The 20023-nt window shown below is 30.6% G+C and overlaps 1 protein-coding gene across 1 annotated transcript in view; it reads right to left on the bottom strand.

Annotated features, from left to right (window-relative positions):
- Positions 1 to 20023, bottom strand: part of ROBO2 (roundabout guidance receptor 2) — a 795143-nt gene that overhangs the window by 119862 nt on the left and 655258 nt on the right. The window contains 1 exon segment of the mRNA XM_074192780.1: positions 14125 to 14330. Coding sequence (XP_074048881.1) covers positions 14125 to 14330 — 206 coding nt within the window.

The following is a 20023-nucleotide window of genomic DNA, read 5'->3' as shown; positions in this document are numbered from 1 at the left end:
TAACTTTATTAGAGGGAACAAATATTCTTAGGTAGAAAATATGGAAATTCATGGCATGTCCTTGACTCTTATGGAATGATTTATAACATACATATATATTTTTTTCCTTAAAAGGGTAAGACAGTAAAGAGGAAAGGGGAGGCTGAATGGGGTGAATAAAATGGTATGAAGTGGAGCTTAGGATCTAATGCAATAGAGGGGAAGAGGGGAGGAGGTAAGAACCACCCAAATCTTGCTCTCATCAGATTTGACTCAAAAAAGAGATAAAACACATATTCTCAGTTAAATTTAAAAGTTTACCTTATCCTTCAAGTATTAGGAGGGAAGGGGGGAAGGGAAGAAAAGACTGACAGAAAAGAGGGATGGAAGAAGGGGAAAAGGGAAAAGGGAAAAGGGAAAGAAAATGGAGGGATAAATAGAAGGCAGTAAACACATTGAGGAAGGTGGTATTTATAAGCAAAATACTGGGGAAGAGGGCTAAGATGAAAGAAGGAGGAAAAATATAAATGGAGGGGAAATAAGATGAGGGCAAGAAAAAGTTAATAATTATAACTGTGAATATGAATAAAATGAACTCTCTCACAAAATAGAAGCAGACAGACGAGTGGAGTGAAAACCAGAATCCACAATATACTGCTTACAAGAAACATATTTGAAGCAGAGAGACACATACAGAATGAAGGTAAAAGGTTGGAACATAATTATGCTTCAGTTGAAGTGAAAAAAGAAAAGGTATCAGTCCTTATCTTAGACAAAGTAGTTGCAAAAATAGATCTCATTAAAAGAGATAAGGAAGGAAAGTAAATCCTCCTAAAAGATACCATGAACAATGAAGTAATTTTAATACTAAATATGCACACATCAAGCAATTTGGTATCCAAGTTCTTAGAGGAGAAGGGAAATGAGTTACAGGAAGACATAGACTGCAAAACTACTGGTAGGGGGACCTCAACCTCCCTTTCTCAGAATTAGATAAATCTAAATGTAAAATAAGACGGAAATTAAGGAGTTGGTTAAGGAGTTAACAGAGTGGTTGAAAACAAATATAGATAATCATCTTGAGAAAACTGAATGGGGATAAAAAGGAATAAACCTTTTTTTCTGTGGCACATGACCCATACACAAAAATTGATCATGTATTAGGGCTTCAGAACCTCATAATCAAATGAAGAAAGGCAGAAATATTGAAAGCAACCTCTTCAGATCATGATACGATAAAAATCACTTGGAATAAAAAGTCATGGAGAGATAGATACAAAACTAATTGGAAACTAAATAACCTAATTTTAAAGAATGAGTGGATCAAACAACAAATAATAGAAGGAATTAATGATTTCATTCAAGACAAAGACAATGATGAGACAATGAATCAAAACTTATGGGATACAGTCAAAACAATTATTAGATAATATATCTCTAAATGCTTACATGAATAAAATAAAAGAGATCAATGAGCTGAGAATACAGCTAAAAAAAGTTAAATTAAATTAGAAATCCCTAATTAAAAACCCAATTAGAAATTCTGAAAATTAAAGGAGAAATTAATAAAAACCAAAAGCAAGAAAACTATTGAACTAATAAAGAAAACCAAGAGTTTGTTTTATGGAAAAAAAGCTGTGTGACCTTGGGCAAATCATTTAACCTTATTGCCTTGCAGTTACCTCCCCTCCCCAAAGGAATGTATTCAAAACTGGGAAACAATTTTCATAACTAGTGTTTTTGACAAAAGACTCATTTCTAAAATATATAGAGAACTGAGCCAAAACATAAAAAAAGTCATTCCCCAATTGATAAATGGTCAAAGGATATGGAAAGGCAATTCTCAGACAAAGAAATCAAAACTATCTATGGTCATATGAAAAAATTGATCTAAATAATTATTGATTAAAGAAATACAAATTAAAAGATATATCATGTACCACTTCATACCTTTCAGATTGGCCAATATTACTAGAAATGATATTGATCAATATTGGAAGGAATGTGGGAAAACTAGGGTAATAATGCATTATTAAATTTTTTAGTATACTTTACTTTTTTTCTAAACAATATATTTATTTTGAGTTTTACAATTTTCTCCCCAACTTACCTCCCTCCCTCCCCCCTCCCCCCCAAGAAGGCAATCTGTCAGTCTTTATGTAATAATGCATTATTGATAGAGTTGTGAATTGATCCCACCTTTCTGGAGAGTACTTTGGAATTCTTCCCAAAGGACAATAAAAATGTGCGTATTCTTTGATCCAACAATACCACTATTGGGTCTGTATCCTGAAGAGATAATGAAAAGGATTAAAAATCCTACATGTACAAAAATATTCATAGTAGCTGTTTGCAGTGGCAAGGAATTGGAAATTGAGGAATGCCTATCAATTGAGGAATGACGGAACAAATTGTATATGTATGTGATGGAACACTATTTTTCTATAAGAAATCATGAGGGATGGGATTTCAGAAAAGTCTGGAAAGACTTTCATTAATTGATGCTGAATGAAATGGGCATAAGTAGAAGAACATTATACACACTGACAGTAACATGAGGTGATGATCAACCATGATGGACTTGTTCATTTCAGCAGTACAATAATCATAGACAATTTTAAATGACTTGTGATGAAAAATACCAACCAAATCCAGAGAAGGAAATGTGGAGTTTTAATGGAGATCAAATCTTATTACTTTCAATTTTTGCAAGTTATCTTTTGTGTTGTATATTGGGAAATTTTGTTATCTCTAATGATTTCTTTCTTCCATTTGGATCTGATTCTTCTCCCACAGTAAGTTCAATTTCAATATATGTTTATCAAATTTAGAAATGCAAAGCCTATATCAGATTGGCAAGGCAGAGGGAATGGAGGAGGGGGAGAAAAATTGTAAAATTAAAAGCCTTGTTAAAAAAAAATTAGAAAAAACTACCATTGTAAGCAGTTGGAAAAAAAATAAAAAATATTTATTAAAAAAAGAGTCTCTTGGACAGCAAGAAAATCAAATTAGTCAATACTTTAAAAAGTTAATTAATTGTAAGTTCAAATATTAAAGGTGAAGTTTAAAAATTTTGATCACATAATGAGAAGACAAAATTCTTTGGAAAAGACCACAATGTTGGGAAAGATTGAAAGTAAAAGGAGAAGAAATTGGCAGAGGATGAGCTGGATGGATAGTGTCATAGAAACAATGAACATGAGCTAGGAGATAGTGGTGGATTAAAAGGACTGGTGTGCTGGGGTGACAATTGAAGGACTGAAAAACAAGAAAAAAGAAGAGAACCAATTTATGCTTAAATCATATGAATGTACTGGAATAAGCAAAAGGTATTTCTTAAAATTCCTAATTTGCTTTTTTAATTCTGTAATAATGTCTTTCAAACTGTAACAATATGTAGAGTCACAAAGATTAGAACCAAAAGAAATATGGAGGAAATACTTGGGACAGGACAGATGCAGTTACCTCCCCTCCCAACAGTACTCTATATTATTTACTCTATGCTAAATTCTATCTTCCTGGTTCCTGTTGGCTGAGATAATCAAGAGGTTCTGAGGGCTAAAGGCAATGGCAACAACCTGGAGTCAGGAGGACTTGAGTTCAAATTTGACCTCAGACACTTAATAAGTACCTAGTTGTATGACCTTGGGGAAGTTACTTAACCCCATTGCCTTATAACCCCCTACCCCCCCAAAAAAAACTTAAACATAAAAATTGCTTTTCCTAGAGAATTAAAAAGGCATAAAACAAAGGTCAAAGAAGGAAATAACAAATTATATCAATTTTTTTTTTGCCAAGAAAACTCCAAATGGTATTACAGAGGATCCAATCTGACAGTAGAGCAAAATAAAACAAATGGAGGTTTAAGATGAATGTCAAACTTAATATTATTTTATGATACATATTCAATTTATATATATATATATATATATATATATATTTCTAGGTTATGCCTTTGTCAAAATGAAAACTTAACTATACAACTACATTTTGTTAAATAATAAAGTTATTGGAAATAATCATAGCATATAGATAGTATCACTGGGCATTAGAAAAAGAATTCCTAATTTAAGTTTTTTAAAGTGCTAAAAGAAACTAAATATATATAAAATAACAAATAGCAAATACAGGGCAAAAAACTGGTATATAGTACACATCTCTTTCTAGAATTACTTCAGATAATTTTATAGATCTCTTTGAAATATTGACTTATATTGAAATGTTTTGAAATGAGTAGATATTTGAAAGACAAAAATCTTCAATACAGAAGACTTGCTTCCATTAATTTATTATTATTATATTTGGGAAAATGCATACTATGAACATCTCTGACAACAACTGAAAATTAAACTACTGAAGACTGAAGTTCCAAATGCTGGAACAGAGGTGTCAGTAGGGAGAAAAAAATTATATTGAATATGAAAGTAATTCAAGATGAAACACTGTAGTCCATGGAACATTATGAATAACTTATTCATATGGTAAGTGTGCCATGGTTTAAGGTTCTAGGATTGATTCTCAGTTAAATTCTAAGTATTTGGCTTTTATAAGGACTTTTACAATGCTCATTTTTATTTCTTTTCTACCTTTGTGCATTTTTAACTTGTGTTTAAATTGTATTGACACAATGTTCTTTACCATATTACTTCCTTGCTTTAATATTCTTGTTGAAGGAAAGTCAATAAGTAATTTATTTTCATTATATCATTAATATATTTTATTTCCCAACAAAAATAGTATTGTGAAAAGAATGAAAACTACTAAATGTAGGAATAAATGCATATATTGTATGTAATAGAAACATTTTATATTTGATAAATTAAAATTCATCTTATTGTTTCTCCATATTGTTAAAGGAATGACAGGGGAATTATTGTATACACAACCCTTTTTTTTCAACTGTAATTCTTTAATTATTACAATCATTAGAAATAGAAGACCTTTAGAAACATTATTCCCAAGCAAAAATTAATAAGTAGTTTTTGAATTTTTATAATTTATGAATAAAATATTCACAGTTCTAAAAAATACTACCAAAGCAAAAAACAAAACAAAAACTCCCCAAATCACACAAACCCAAACAAATGTCATTTCTACAAATGTGTCATACTAAGCAAACACTGCATTTTATCACTGCTGTTGAAAAGAAACATACAGTTTTTAAAAATGTGCAAATGTTATGAGATGTGACAAATGATTAAGTAATATTGCATCTACTTGTCATAATGGTGAGGTTTAATAATGAAATTATCCACCTGAAGCTGTTGTTGCTTTAATTGGAATCTATTTTCTCTCTCAAAACCAAGTCACTCATTAAAATAACAATTAACTAGTAGAAAGACAACAATGCTTCAATCAACAATGCTATTGGTCTGTCACAGATGTTTTTCATACTAATACCACTATGGGAAATTAATTAAAGAAAAATTGAAACAAAAAACGATCTATCTATAGAAACTTGTATGAGTAAAAAAATACATTTAAAGGTGATCTTTGTAAAAAAGAATGATTTTCTCCCATTTGAGTTTCACCCCCTAAAATACTATAAATTTTTTTATTATTATCATAGATCATTTTTTATATCATCATCACACTCATCTTAATTTAGTTTATTTTTAAAATTTTTTCTTTTATTTATCTTTATTGGTCATTAATACTTCATATTTTTCCCTCTGCCCTTTCATCTCTACATGTGTATGGATCAGGTGCTTCAAACAAAGAGATTAATGTGCTGGCACACTCCATTACCTACTCTTATGTTTGCAGAGTTGACTGCAGAGAAACCCCTAAGAGCTCCTGTCTCAGAGAGACTACTCAGAAATCTGTCAATGTGCAAAAGGTTTGTTTGAGATCATCAAGCTCCCACCTTTAATTGCTACTTTCCAACACTACTGGCAATCTTGACTATTCAAGCACACCCTTTACTCCAGTTTGTACAGGAAAAATGCATTAACCTTCATGGCCCAAACCTCTTTTTAGCCCAGAGAGAAAAGCTAAATTGTTTATTCAAGGAGAGCTAGCATTAATTTTTTAATAAATTCCATTTCAATGAGAGGTTAACAATTTATGATCAGTGATGAAACAGTGAAAGAAAATTTTTTTATAATTAATGTTTTCTTTGAATTAAACTATCACAATATTATTGCTATTTAAGACAAATCCAAGTTTTGTTCTATTTTCCATAAAAAAAAATTATTTATATAAAAGTAGAACATACAATCATCTCAGAACCATAGTTTATCTCAAAATCTTAAAAATATAAGCACACACAGTATGAATAAATAAATAAATAAATATAGTTTTAGTACATGGAACTAATTTAGATTTACTTTACAAAAAATCTGCCAATTTAACAGTCTAAATTACAAATTTATAAAATACTTAAAAAAGAAAATGTTATTTCATAAGACAATATAAAAACTTGTGAGGTTTCTAGTTCTGACCTCATTCCTATCTCTATAGTCCTTTATAGCTTCCTATCTACGAGATACCTTGTTTAGCCTAACAACTGAAATATTAATCTACCACTGAATTGATGGTTTCCTGTATTTTTCTCTGTGTAATTGACTGATCACACTATCCTCATAGTTACTCATGGCAAATAGCTTGACATTTTGATTATTCATCCTCCTTTTTCTCCATGTGTATTCAAAAGGTTTTGATGACCTTTCTACAAAATATCTTTTAGATCACTATTTTTCTCTACTCTTCAACAATAAGTTCCTAGAAATCAGATCAAAATTCAAACCTAATATAAAATGACTGCCTGCAAATTGGTGCTCATTTTATCTCTTCACTTCTATTAACACATATATTACAATATAATATTTTCAAAATATTCTTTTCATTATTTAATTCTTCTAATAAAGGATTTTCTGTATGGCCTATTGGTTCCAATTTAATTTTCACAATCTCTCTCTGGCTTTCTAGCAACTTCTCCAACCTCCAAAGCTACTTATTCATCTAATTTCAATTCCTATTAGTCTACAACATGCACATATTCAGGTTGGTCTACATAAATTATTTTTTTCTGAATCAATGAAAAACATCTGATATTTCCAAATTATTATTGGTCCTGAAGTTACAAATCTTTTTTTTAAAGAAGTTATAGTTATATATAAGTTATAAATCTTTTTTCCTAACTGGGAAACTAATACACTGTTAGTGGAGTTGATGAACTGATCCATCAATTCTGAAGAGCAATTTGGAAGTATGCCTAAAGGACAATAAAACTGTACATGCTCTTTCATCAGCAATACCACTAGTAGGTCTATATCACAAAGAGATCAAGAACAAAGGAGAAAGGTCCATAGGTACAAAAATGTTTAAAGCAGCTCTTTTTGTAGTGGCAAAGAAAAGGAAATTAAGGGAATGCCTATCAATTGGGGAATGACTACAGAAGTTATGATACAAGAATACTAGGGAATATAATTGTTCTGTAGGAAACAGTGAGTGAACTTCTGGCCAAAATGGCAGAGAGAAGCCAGGCACTGTTTTAAACTCTCCAGGATTTCTCTCAGAACCAACATGAATCAAGCTCTTGACAGATTTTGGATGGACAGAATTCACAAAATAACAGAGGTGAACATCTTCCAGGAAGGTCTGTCATGGGGGTAGGTGTGGGTATGCCCAGGGAAGACAGCAGAGACCCAGGGCACTGGGTGGCAAGTTGAAGGTGGGGCCTAATCTTAGAATCCCTCTAAAGTATGTCTGGTAGCCGAACTGGGAGAGCTCCAGCATGTGGACAGAGAGAGCTCCAGTTCCACTGCCCAGGACACTCATTCAGTTAACATGGCTAGTATGGACAACTGGAACCTTGAGACCCCAGTGTTACCAGAGGAGACCCCAGTGGGGGCTGTGGGATGGCCTGATTCTTCAGCACAAACACAAAAACAGCCCCAGGTGTTCACACTTTTCCCCAAGGTCAAGGTGTGGGCAACAAGGCTTCCCCAGCACTAACTGTCCAGAGTCCTGATGACCTAGGGTTGCATGAGGATAGCTCAGCTCCAGTCCAGGCCTAAGGAGTGAACCTCTGACACCTCCAACACAGACAATCCAGAGGAAACTTATATCATTCTTTACTAGTTTGGATCCCTGAGTAATTCCCTCCAGTTCCTAAGCCCAGGGAGCAAGGGCTCTAGGGTTCTCAACACTGAAGATCTGTGAACTAGCCACTCACTCAACACAAGACCCAAGGGAAAGTTCAGGAGAACTTGCTCTGATATCCTGAAACCAGAAGGCAAAATAGTCATTGAAAGAATCCATCAATTACCTCCTGAAAGGGATTCCAAAATGAAAATATCAAGGAATCTTATGACTAAGCTCCAAAATTATCAAATCAAGGAGAAAATCCTGCAAGTGGCCAGAAAGAAGTAATTCAAATACTAAGGAGTTGCAGTCAGAATTACACAGGATCTGGCTCCATCAACATTGAGGGATCAAAGGGTCTGGAATATAATATTACAGAGAGGAAAAGAGTTTTGATTACAACCAAAAATCAACTCCAGAAAAACTGAGTCTTCTCTTTCAGGGGAAAAGATGAACATTTGACAGAAAAGGTAACTTTCAAACTCTCCTGATGAAAAGATAAGAGTTAAAACAGAAAATCTGATTTTCATACAAGACTCAAGAGACACATGAAAAGGTAAATGGGAAAAGAAAAGTTATCCAATAAGGCTAAACTGGTTCCATCCCTACCTGAGAGGAAGATTCCCATAACTCTTGAGAAGTATAACACTATTAGAGGGAATATACTTAGTCTGAAGGCACAGACATACCATGAATGTGTATGTGTATGTATATGTGTATGTATATGTATATGTATATGTATATGTATATGTATATGTATATGTATATGTATATGTATATGCATATGCATATGCATATGTATATATTTCATTCTTTCATTAAACAGAGAAGACAATAAACAGATGGGAGGAAGGAGGAGGCTGAAAAGAGTCAATTACACGAAAAGGTGAAAGGACTTATTGCAATAGAGGAAAAGAAAGGAGGAGGAGGAGGAGAGACCCAGGGGAATCTTATTCTCATCAGATTTGACTCAAAGAGGGATTAACACATACCCTTAGGTGAGTTTAGAAATTTATCTTACCTTTCAAGTACTAGGAGGGGAAAAGAGGGAGTGATAGAAGGTAGGAAAGGATGAAGAGGAAAAGGGAAAGGGGAAAGAAAGGGGAAAGTGGTAGATAGAAGAGGGAAACATATTGAGGGAGGTGGTATTCCAAAGCAAAAAACTAGAGAAGAGGGATAAGGTGAAAGAAAGGGAAAATATAAATTTGGGGGAAAAGCATGGAGGGAAATAGAGAGTTAATAATCACAAAAGTGATTAACAAAGTGGATAAAAACTAGAATTCTACAATATGTTACTTACAAGAAACACATTTGAAGGTGAGAGTTATATAGAGTTAAGGTTAAAAAGCTGTAGCAGAATATATTGTTTCAGCTGAAATGAAAAAAAAATAACAGTTGTAGCAATCCTTTGTTAGGGAAAGCAGTTGCAAAAATAGAGCTCATTAAATAAGTGAAGGAAGTAAAAGACCATGACATAATTTCAATACTAAACATGTGTGCACCAAGTGATATAGCATCCAAATTCTTAGAGGAGAAGCTAAATGAGTTAAAGATAGCAAAACTCCTGGTGGGGATTTCAACCTCCCTGTCTCAGAATTAGATAAATCTAACCATAAAGTAAGTAAGAAGAAAGTTAAGGAGGTAAATAGAATGTCAGAAAACTTAGACATGATTGACCTCTGGAGAAAATTTAATGAAGATAGAAAGGAATATACCGTTTTTCTGTGGTACATGGCACCTACACAAAAACTGATCATGTATTAGGGCATTAAAAACCTTATAAATAAATGCAAGAAGGGAGAAATATTGAATGTATCCTTTTCAGATCGATGCAATTTAAAAAATCACATGCAATAAAGGACTATGGAGAGACAGACCTAAAACTAATTAGAATCTAAATAACCTAATTTTAAAGAATGAGAGGATCAGGGTCAGCTAGGTGAGACTGTGGTTAGAGCACTGGCCCTGGTCAGGAGGACCTGAGTTCAAATGCGGCCTCAGACACTTAATAATTACCTACCTGTGTGACTTTGGGCGAGTCACTTAACCCCACTGCCTTGCCAAAAATAACAACCCCCCCAAAAAAACCAAACAAAAAGAATGAGAGGATAAAACAAAAAATTGTAGAAAGAATTTCATCCAAAAAAATTAATGATTTCATCCAAAACAATGACAATAATGAGACAACATTCCAAAATTTATGAGATACAGTCAAAGAAGTTATTAGGGAAAATATATGAATAAAATACAGAAAGATGAGATAAATAAACTAAGCATGAACTAAAAAAGTTAAAGAATAAATTAAATTTCTCTAATTAAATAACAAATAAATTCTGAAATTAATCAAAAGCAAGAAAATTGTTGAACTAAAAAAGGTGGTTTTATGAAAAAAATAAATAAATTTTTGATTAATTTGATTGACAAAAGAAAGAAGAAAAAAATACTAGTATCAAAAATGAAAAAGGTGGCTTCACCACCAATAAGGAGGAAATTAAAGTATTAATTCAGAACTATTTTGCCCAATTATGTGCCAATAAATTTGATTATCTAAGAGAAATGGATGAATATTTCCAAAAATATAAATTGCCCTGGTTTAAAGAAAAGGAAATTAAATACTTAAATACTCTTATCTTAGAAGAAGAAATTCAGCAAATCATCAGTGAACTCCCTAAGAAAATATTAACAGGGTCAGTAGAATTTCCAAATGAATTCTATGAAACATTCAAGGACATATAGTTCCAATTCTATATAAAATATTTGAAATAATAGATGAACAACAAAGTCTGTCAAATTCCTTCTTTGACAGCAATATGGTACTGATATAAACTAGAAAGAGTCAAAAATAGAGAAAGAAAATTGAAGACTTTCCCTAATGAACAAATTTTAAATATAATATTAGCAAATTAATGTCAGCAAATTATCACTAGGATAATATATTATGATCAAGCAGGATTTATACCAGGAATGCAGAGTTGGATCAATATTAGGAAAACATATTTGACCAAATCGATAACAAACATAACAGAAATTAAATGATTATCTCAATTGATACTGAAAAAGCTTTTGATAAAATACAGCACATATTCCTACTAAAATACTAAAGAACATAGGAATAAATAGAATATTACTTAAAATCATAAGCAGTATCTAAAACCATCCACAAGCATTATATGTAAAGGGGATAAGATAGAAGCATTCCCTGTAAGATTAGGGCCCAAACAAGTATATCTGTTATCACCACTATTATTCAATATTGTATTAGAAATGTTAACTTTAACAACAAGCGAAGAAAATGAAATTGAAGAAATCAGAATTGATAATGAAGAAACAAAATTCTCACTCTTTACAGATGATATGATGATACACCTAGAGAACCCTACAAAATCATCAAAAGGTTACTGTAATCAATTAGAAACTTTAGCAATGTTACAAGATATAAAATATACCCACATTTCAGCAGTAAGATAGCCACAGATACAGCAGTAAGAGAAAGAAAGATATACCCCATTTAAAATGACTGCAAACAATATGTCTACCTGTGTCTACCTGCCAAGGCAGATTCAGAAGCTTTATGAAAGAACTATAAAACACTTCATACAAATAAAATCAGTTCCAAATAACTGGGCAAATGTCAATTGTTCAAAGGTAGATCAAACTAATACAATAAAAATAGCAATTCTATTTAAATTATTTAGACCCATATCAAACTTCTAGAAAATTACTTTATTGGACTAGAATATTTATTAATGAACTCATATGAATGAATAAAAGGTCAAAAATATCAAAAAAATTAATGAAAAAATGCAAAAGAAGGTGGCCTAGCCATTCAAACCTATATTATAAAGCATCAGTCATAAAAACTGTTTGGTACTGGCTAAGAAATAGAGTGGTAGATTCAATGGAATAGATTAGGTGACTATAATAATCTGCTGCATGATAAATCCAAAGATTCCAGTTTCTGGGATAAAAATTCACTCTTCAATGAAAATTTCTGGAAAAACTGGAACATAGTTTAGCAGAAACTAGTTATAGACCAATATCTCACAGCCTCTACCAAGAAAAAGTTGAAATGGGTGCAGGATTTAGACCTAAAATGTAATATTAAATGTTAAATAGGACAATAAGGGATGGTTTACCTGTCAGATCAGTGGAAAGGAGAGCAAATTATTACCAAAGATAAGATAGAAAACATTATAAAAAACAAACTGGTTAAGTTTGATTACATTAAATTTAAAAGATTGTTGCATAAACAAAAACCACTGCAACCATGATTAAAAGGAATGTAGTAAGTTGGGAAGCAATTTTTGCAACTAGTATTTCTGACATTTCTAAAGTATATAGAGAACTGAGTCAAATAGTCATCTCTCGATTGATAAATGGTGGAAGGATATAGAAAGTAAATTCTTAGATGAGAAAAATCAAATACATCTATAGTCATATGAAAAGTATTCTAAGTTATTACTGATTAGTGAAATACAAATTAAAACATCTCTGAGATACCACCTCATACCTCTCAGATTGGCTCTCATGATTAGAAGGAAAATTCAATATTGAAGGGGATGTGGGAAAACTGGGGCATTGATGCATTGTTGTTGGAGTTGTGCACTAATTCAAATTTTCTGAGAGGAATTTTGAATTATTCCCAAGAGCAATATATATGTGCATATCCTTTGATCAAGCAATACTCCTACTAGACCTGTATCCTGAAGAGATCATGAAAAAGGGTAAAAATCACACATGCACAAAAATCTTCATAGCAGCTCTTTTTTGTAGTGACAAAGAATTGGAACTTGAGGGAATGCCCATCAATTGGGTAAAGGCTGAAGAAATTGTGGTTTATATATGTGATGGAACACTATTGTTCAATAAGAAATCATGTGGGATGGGATTTCAGAAAAGCCTGGAAATTCTTGCATGAATTGATGTTGAGTAAAATGAACAGAGCCTTAAGAACATTATACACACTAACAACAACACGGGATGATGATCAACTATGATGGACTTGTTCATTTCAGCAGTACAATAATCTAAGACAATTTTAAAAGCCTTGTTTCAGAGAAGGAAATATGGAGTTTAAATAAATGCCAAAGCTTATTATCTTCACTTTTTAAAAGTTGTAAATTTTTTCTCTCTAATGTTTCCTTTCTTCCATTTGGTTCTGATTTCTTCTCTAACAACGTGATCAATTCTGACTTATTTAGCATGGTTATAAATGTAGATCCCATATCGGATTCCTTTCTGTCGGGGGAAGGTAGAGGATGGGAGGGTGGGATAAAAATTGTAAAACTCAAAACCAAGCAAAAAATATTATTGGTTAAAAACTACCTTTGCAGGTAGTTGGAAAAACAATATTTAAAAAAAAAGGGGGAAAAGAGATAATGAGTAGATGGATTTTAAAAAAGCATGGAAAAATTTGAATGAAATGATGCTGAGTGAAATCAGTAGAACTAGGAAAATATTATACATAATAGCAGTAACAAACTGAGATGGATCAACTATGATTGACACACCTTCTCTCAACTGGTCAATGATCAAAAAATACCCAGAAATACACATCCAGAAATACAAAAGCAAAAAATAAATCTCATTGCTGAACAAAGTGTATTGTGTTCACTCTTCAAAATTTCTTTTATTTTTTCTTTTTTTCTCATGGTTTTTTCCCTCTTCTAATTCCTCTTTCACAATATGATTAATATGTAAATATGTTTAACACAATTGCACAGGTACAACTTTTACCAGATTGTTTACTTTCATTACTATAGGAGAGGAAAGGGAGGGTGGTAGAAAAATGTGAAACTCATAAATTTGCAAATGAATGAATGTTGAAAAGTATCCTTGCATCTAACTGGGAAAAAAAGGAAAAAAAACCCTTTAATTCTTTATTTGTTAAATTAGTGTGGTGCACAAGTAAGAAGTATAGGAATTTTGTATAGATATTAATGGTTAAAAGAGGAAAACTATTATTAATATTAAAGTTCAAATAGCATATATAAATACATAGAACATCATTAAAGATATAGTTATGAAGAAGCTTATTATTCCAAGAATTTGACTTACACGTAAATTCTTAATCTGCAGTGTTCCTTCTTCTTGTAAAGATGTTCTTGGATCTCTAGTCAGAAAAGTGAATCCTTCCTTTAACCAGCTAATAACAGGAGGAGGATCACCCGTGGTTTTACATTTCAGCAGGGCTGTACCATCTACTGCTAATGTCTGGTTGGCTGGACCTTGTAGAATTATAGGGGGAGGCTTATCTGTCAAAACTAAATGATAAAGATGATTTCAGGACATTGTATATGTTTAAAAGGTACTCTTTTCTTTAAGTTGAGATAAAAAACTCGTCTATAGAACTTAGTTATTTGACGAATAATTAAGAATTTTTTACTGTTTTAATAATTATTAATTATTTAATTTAATAATTATATAATATATAATTATATAGAAAATATAGTATATTATACAATATATTATATTAGTATTTATAATATTAAATAATAAATTATTTAATTTAAAATAATTATTTAGAAAGACAGTGACTTGTTGATGTTGAAATGATAATGAGCTGTTTTATAAGTATTTGTAAATTATTGATTTTATTTCAAAATAACTTAAAGTAATTTTTTTACTTGTCTATATTCTCTTGCTTTCACTTTACAGCAGTTTATGCAGTTGAGTCATCTCCTATCATATTTTCATTAATTTGAGTTAGGCATGTTAACCCCATGTTTAATGTTTCCTATTTAATAAGATAGATGAATTAATTCATGGTTCATTGTTAAATAATTTTATCATATTTAAAATGAAAATGTTAATACATATTTTACATTTGATTATTTGCAGTATATCACAAAAGGTCAGGTTTAGATACAGTATTCCATTGTCTAGTGATTTATTTGCAAACAAATTTCCAAGTCCTTAAAAGACTTTATTCACTGATTCCACTCTCTACTACAATAGAGGTGAATATTTCATATTTAGTCATGTATTTGGCTTCATGATGTACATGCATATCTATACAACAATGGATTCTTTAACAGAGGTTCTACTAATTTTCACTAGGAGATTTATGTATGCTAAAACCTTATGTTACTGGTAAAATGCTCTAATGCTTTCACAATCCCAATGTGGGGGAATGAACATTTAATTACTGCATATTTCAACTCCTCCAAGTCTTTCTAAACCTGATAGTCTTACTGCAAACCATAAATTTTAAAGGGATAATACACCTAGCATAGTGGAAGATTTACTTTGTTGCTTTCATTATTTCAGATATGTCAATGTACTACATTTTTCTGTTGTTTCCCATGATGGGCCTCTATCTTTTCTTTTCATGAATGATTCATTTCCTTTTATAAAAAGAGATATTCTCAATATCTTTTATGTTACTTCACTTATACAAGCCACATTGCTAATAATTCAGCCTATTTACACTCATCTCTTTACATTGTTGTTTAGTTACTTGTAATTTTAATTCTAAGGCTGCTGTTCCATGGTTCTCAGTTATAGGACATCACTGGAAGAATAATGGGGCTTGAGTCCACAAAGATGTGCTTTTGATGTGGCAAGACAGGATTAATGAAAACATTGCATAATTTTTCAAATAGAAGAACCACTCAATATTGCTCTCAGTTTATTTTCTGAACATTGTAAAAAAGAAAATACTTTGTTTTCATGTAGTTATGGTTTGGGGTGTTCAGGAAAATGTAATTTACTTCTTATATTTAAAAATTCCAGGATTAATATTCATTTACTCAAACAAAATATCTATAAATATCTAATTATTTAGTCTAACATTATCCAAAGGTGCTCATTTTACTGAAAATATAAATTTTTATCTGGTGGTTAGTTGTCATTTTGAGAGAAGATCACTCAATGATCACCTTTACTTGGAGTCACAATATAGAATAGCACTGATATAAATCTAATGTGGAATTATATTGCTATTTATCAAATTTAGAAGACAAAGGTACATTAAACATTTATTTGAATTTAAAGTACCTAAATTTGCATAAAATTGAGGTATGATATTCATTTTTACTAGTTTTTGAAATAATATTCCTAAATGGATATAGAAATATGAAGATGCTTAGAAACATACTACATTTATGGCATTGGAAGTTTTCTTTAAAGAACTAGAGACTAAACCATAATTATATATTTACAGTGAATAAGGAACTACTGACATAGAGTGAGATAACTTAAAACTAAGTAAAAGGGGAATTGTTTGGATTATGTGAGGGAACTGAAGCTAAAAGCACAATATATCTATTTAAATAGTTACTAATATCATTTCTAAGATCATAGAAGAACAGTAAAATTGTATATTTATAGTAAATTTAAGAATATAAAATATAGTACTGGATTGTTAGGGATTCATGGTGAAGATCTTATATTCACAGATCTTATAGATTTATATAGGTCCTCTGCAGTTAAGTGGACAAGAATTGTACAAAATGAAACCATGCAGAAAGATAGTGATCTCAGTTTTGAGAGTGACTTCATACATTGATGAAATCACATATAGATCAAAGTAACAAAGCAATTATTTATGAGTTTTTCAAACTTTAATTTTGGAATGTCTATTAATAATCAAGCAGAAATATTCACTGGGCATAAATCATTAGCAATAAGTTCCCCACAGAGAACAGCTTTCTTTTACAAAAAGAGACTGCAGTTAAATTTAAAGAAGCATTCTTCCATTCTTTCTAAAAAAGACCTTCAAAGAAGGCAATTTTTTTATTTGTAATTTTCCCTAATCTTGTCATTTGGTCATGGGGTTTGCCTTTAAGAAGCTATTTTTGCATTATATAATAGGATAATGATTTTGGTTATCCTCCTGGATATTTTTTTAAATTTCCAACTGGTATTGCCACCACCTTTATATGATATGGCAACTCCTAACTTGAATGTGATATCCTTACTACTCATATAGTTTTAGAAATGGACTTGAAAATATAATATTTTTAAGATGGTTACTAGAATTTTTTGAAATTCTATTTTAGATTCAGGAACTATGACAAAAATCAGCAAAAAAAATGAATGAAAACATTGCATCTTCTGTTCTTGGTCTATTGACAACTTTGAGGTTTTTCTGTTGTGATACTGATCACAAAACACATGCTAAATATTAGATAAATTTCAAGGAACTTGATATGTATGAGAATTTTTTTCTTGTCATGAATATGTTAACAATAGACTGGTAGCATTATGCCTTTCTATATCCTGAAATTGTAATGAAATCATTAAGTAAAATATAAATAGCATATTTTAAAAGAAATTAAAACAATTTTACAGAAACATTAATATAACAAGAATCTTGAGTAATAATGTTTAGGTTTAAGAACATCAATATGAAAGCTTACTAGAATCTATTTTCTTTTATTACAAATCAATTTGTACAAACTAAGGACGATATTTGTCCAAAGACAAACTTTACAGTCAGTGAGAAAAGTCACTTATGCTTTATTTAAATATAATTCAAGCTTATATTTTAGTTTCACAAGTTCAATTCTACTCATATAATATTTATAATATTTGGGGATGGAATAAAACATAAATTCAAATATTTTATATCAACATGTATTTTATTTTAAAATGTATTCTTTACAGTTATTAGAAAGGGCATACAATAGTTTTTCCCTTCTGTCAAATTGGATGTCTTATAGTACTTTAAAAGAGAATGATCAATAAAATAATTGAAAATCTTCTGGTCCAAAGAAATGTTCAGTTTCAAGGATGTTATGGTTGAGATATCAACATGGCTTTCCATGAGACTAAAGTCAATAGGTAAATGAATACTTAAGGCTTTTAGTGATATATAAATAAATCTGTGGTCTTCGCTACAGATTCCTAAAATCTAATTTTCTGTTTTCTATTCTTAAATTTACCATAAATATACAATATTGCTAAGTTTCTTCTATGTTCTCAGAAATAACATAAGTGACTATTTAAAAATATATAATTCTAACTTCCTTTTCCTTCTAATACATGCAGCATATACATAATACATACATCAATAAGAATGAATTTCTATGAATGTCCTTTTGGGGAACATATGATTTATATTAAAATGCTGAATATATTAATCTAAAATCAGCAAAATTATCATTCAACTTTGCATATTTTATTATATTAATGCTTTTACAGTAGTCAATTCCCTTGAAATATTTCTAGATAAGAACAATTAGAAAAATATTACAACATAAGCAATGCTATAAATCACACAATTAATCAATTTGATATGGTTTTTACTTTGATTCTTAATATCAATTGGATCTTAATTGCCATGAATCATGGAGGAATGTGTTAAAATAAAAACTGTGACCTACTAATTATTAAAATATTAATCAAAATTCAAAAAAGTTATGCTCTATAATTTTAAATAAAAACTTATATTAGTATATAAAATTATATATCTTATTTGTAAAATCTTCAAATTGTATTTCTACTTTCAAAAACAATGATTTTCATAATGTCAACAGTATTGACTGCCAAACTATTTAATTGTCTTCTGAAGTAAAAATCAATGTAAGAATAACTATTTAATATAATGATACTAAATGTATTGACTCATCTCAATCATAAACCTATATCATTTTGTGTCATTTTTCATGGCTCTCTCCTTTTCTTTATTTTTATTTTCTTAGGTTTTTGCAAGGCAATGGGTTTAAGTGGCTTTCCCAAGGCCACACAGTTAAGTAATCATTAAGTATCTGAGCTTAGATTTGAACTCAAGTATTCCTGACTCCAGAGCTGGTGCTCTACTCATTGTGCCACCTAGCTGTCTCTGCTCTCTCCTTTTTGATGCACGAAACAAAAACTAAATTGGAACCTCTGGTTCTATAGTAGAATGACATAAATTTAGAATGACAGCTTAAAAATAAATTAATCATGCTACATTCATTTCTTTGGAGGTTTAATAATGAAAAAATAAAGTATTCTACAAAGCATATCAGTCAAATGAACATGCATTTCCCTTCATAAACCATTTTCTCACTTAAAATTATTTGCATTTTATTTCAAATGTTAGCTAGCTACTTTGTTCCTTTTTTGTTTCATTGATGTGGTTTTTCTTTTTTATTAAAAATTAATAATATATTTCAAAATAATATTATGCATTGCTGGATTACTAGCTATTGCTTAGGATAGTAAAAGACAAAAAAATTTCTGTATCCAAATACTTTCAACTAGATATATTTTCCATGCAACATATATTAGGATATTTTGTTAATTGATTGCTGAAAAGGATAAGAACTTTAAAATATTAATGATTATATTTTCATCCAATAAAGAAAAATAAAATGCAGGAGACCAAAAAACCTTGACTATCTAAAGGAAGAATGTCTCATCACTATTATCCTTGAACTCTATAGCAGTAAATCTCTAAAATAAAACATCGGCAGGTGCAGCCATTTTAACAGCTCAATGACCTCTCTGTTTTATTTTTTCCAACCACAGACACAGTATTGAATCAGGCAGCATCATGGGCAGATATTTTAAAAAATACTTCTTTATGCTAATTCCAAATGACCTTTTAATCTACATGTAAATTTAAATTGATTGACAATCGCAGTATTTTTGAGAGAGAGAGAGAGAGAGAGAGAGAGAGAGAGAGAGAGAGAGAGAGAAAAATAAATCACAGAACAAAGATTAGACTCTCAGTAACTAGTGTAAGAAAACTCAGGGCTTATGAAAATTTGAGATGGCAAAATTATTTCTCCTTGTCATAAGGATATGGACATCATTTAGGAAAGTATAATAATTACTTTTATGCTCAAACTTTTTCTACTCTGTGTCTGAATTTTTCTTAGGAAAATGAGATTATTCAATATTTAATATATTTTTCAAATTTCATTGTGAATGTAGATGTCATGTTTATAGATAATCTGTGATTACAGCAATAGTATCAATGAAGCTGATTAAAAAGGACAAATCTAATTGGGGAAATATTTGTATT

Source organism: Macrotis lagotis, chromosome 6 (genome assembly GCF_037893015.1).
Source record: "Macrotis lagotis isolate mMagLag1 chromosome 6, bilby.v1.9.chrom.fasta, whole genome shotgun sequence".
Taxonomy (NCBI): Eukaryota; Metazoa; Chordata; class Mammalia; order Peramelemorphia; family Peramelidae; genus Macrotis; species Macrotis lagotis.
Note: the sequence above shows the minus strand (reverse complement) of the source record. Positions and strands in the feature narration are given on the sequence as shown.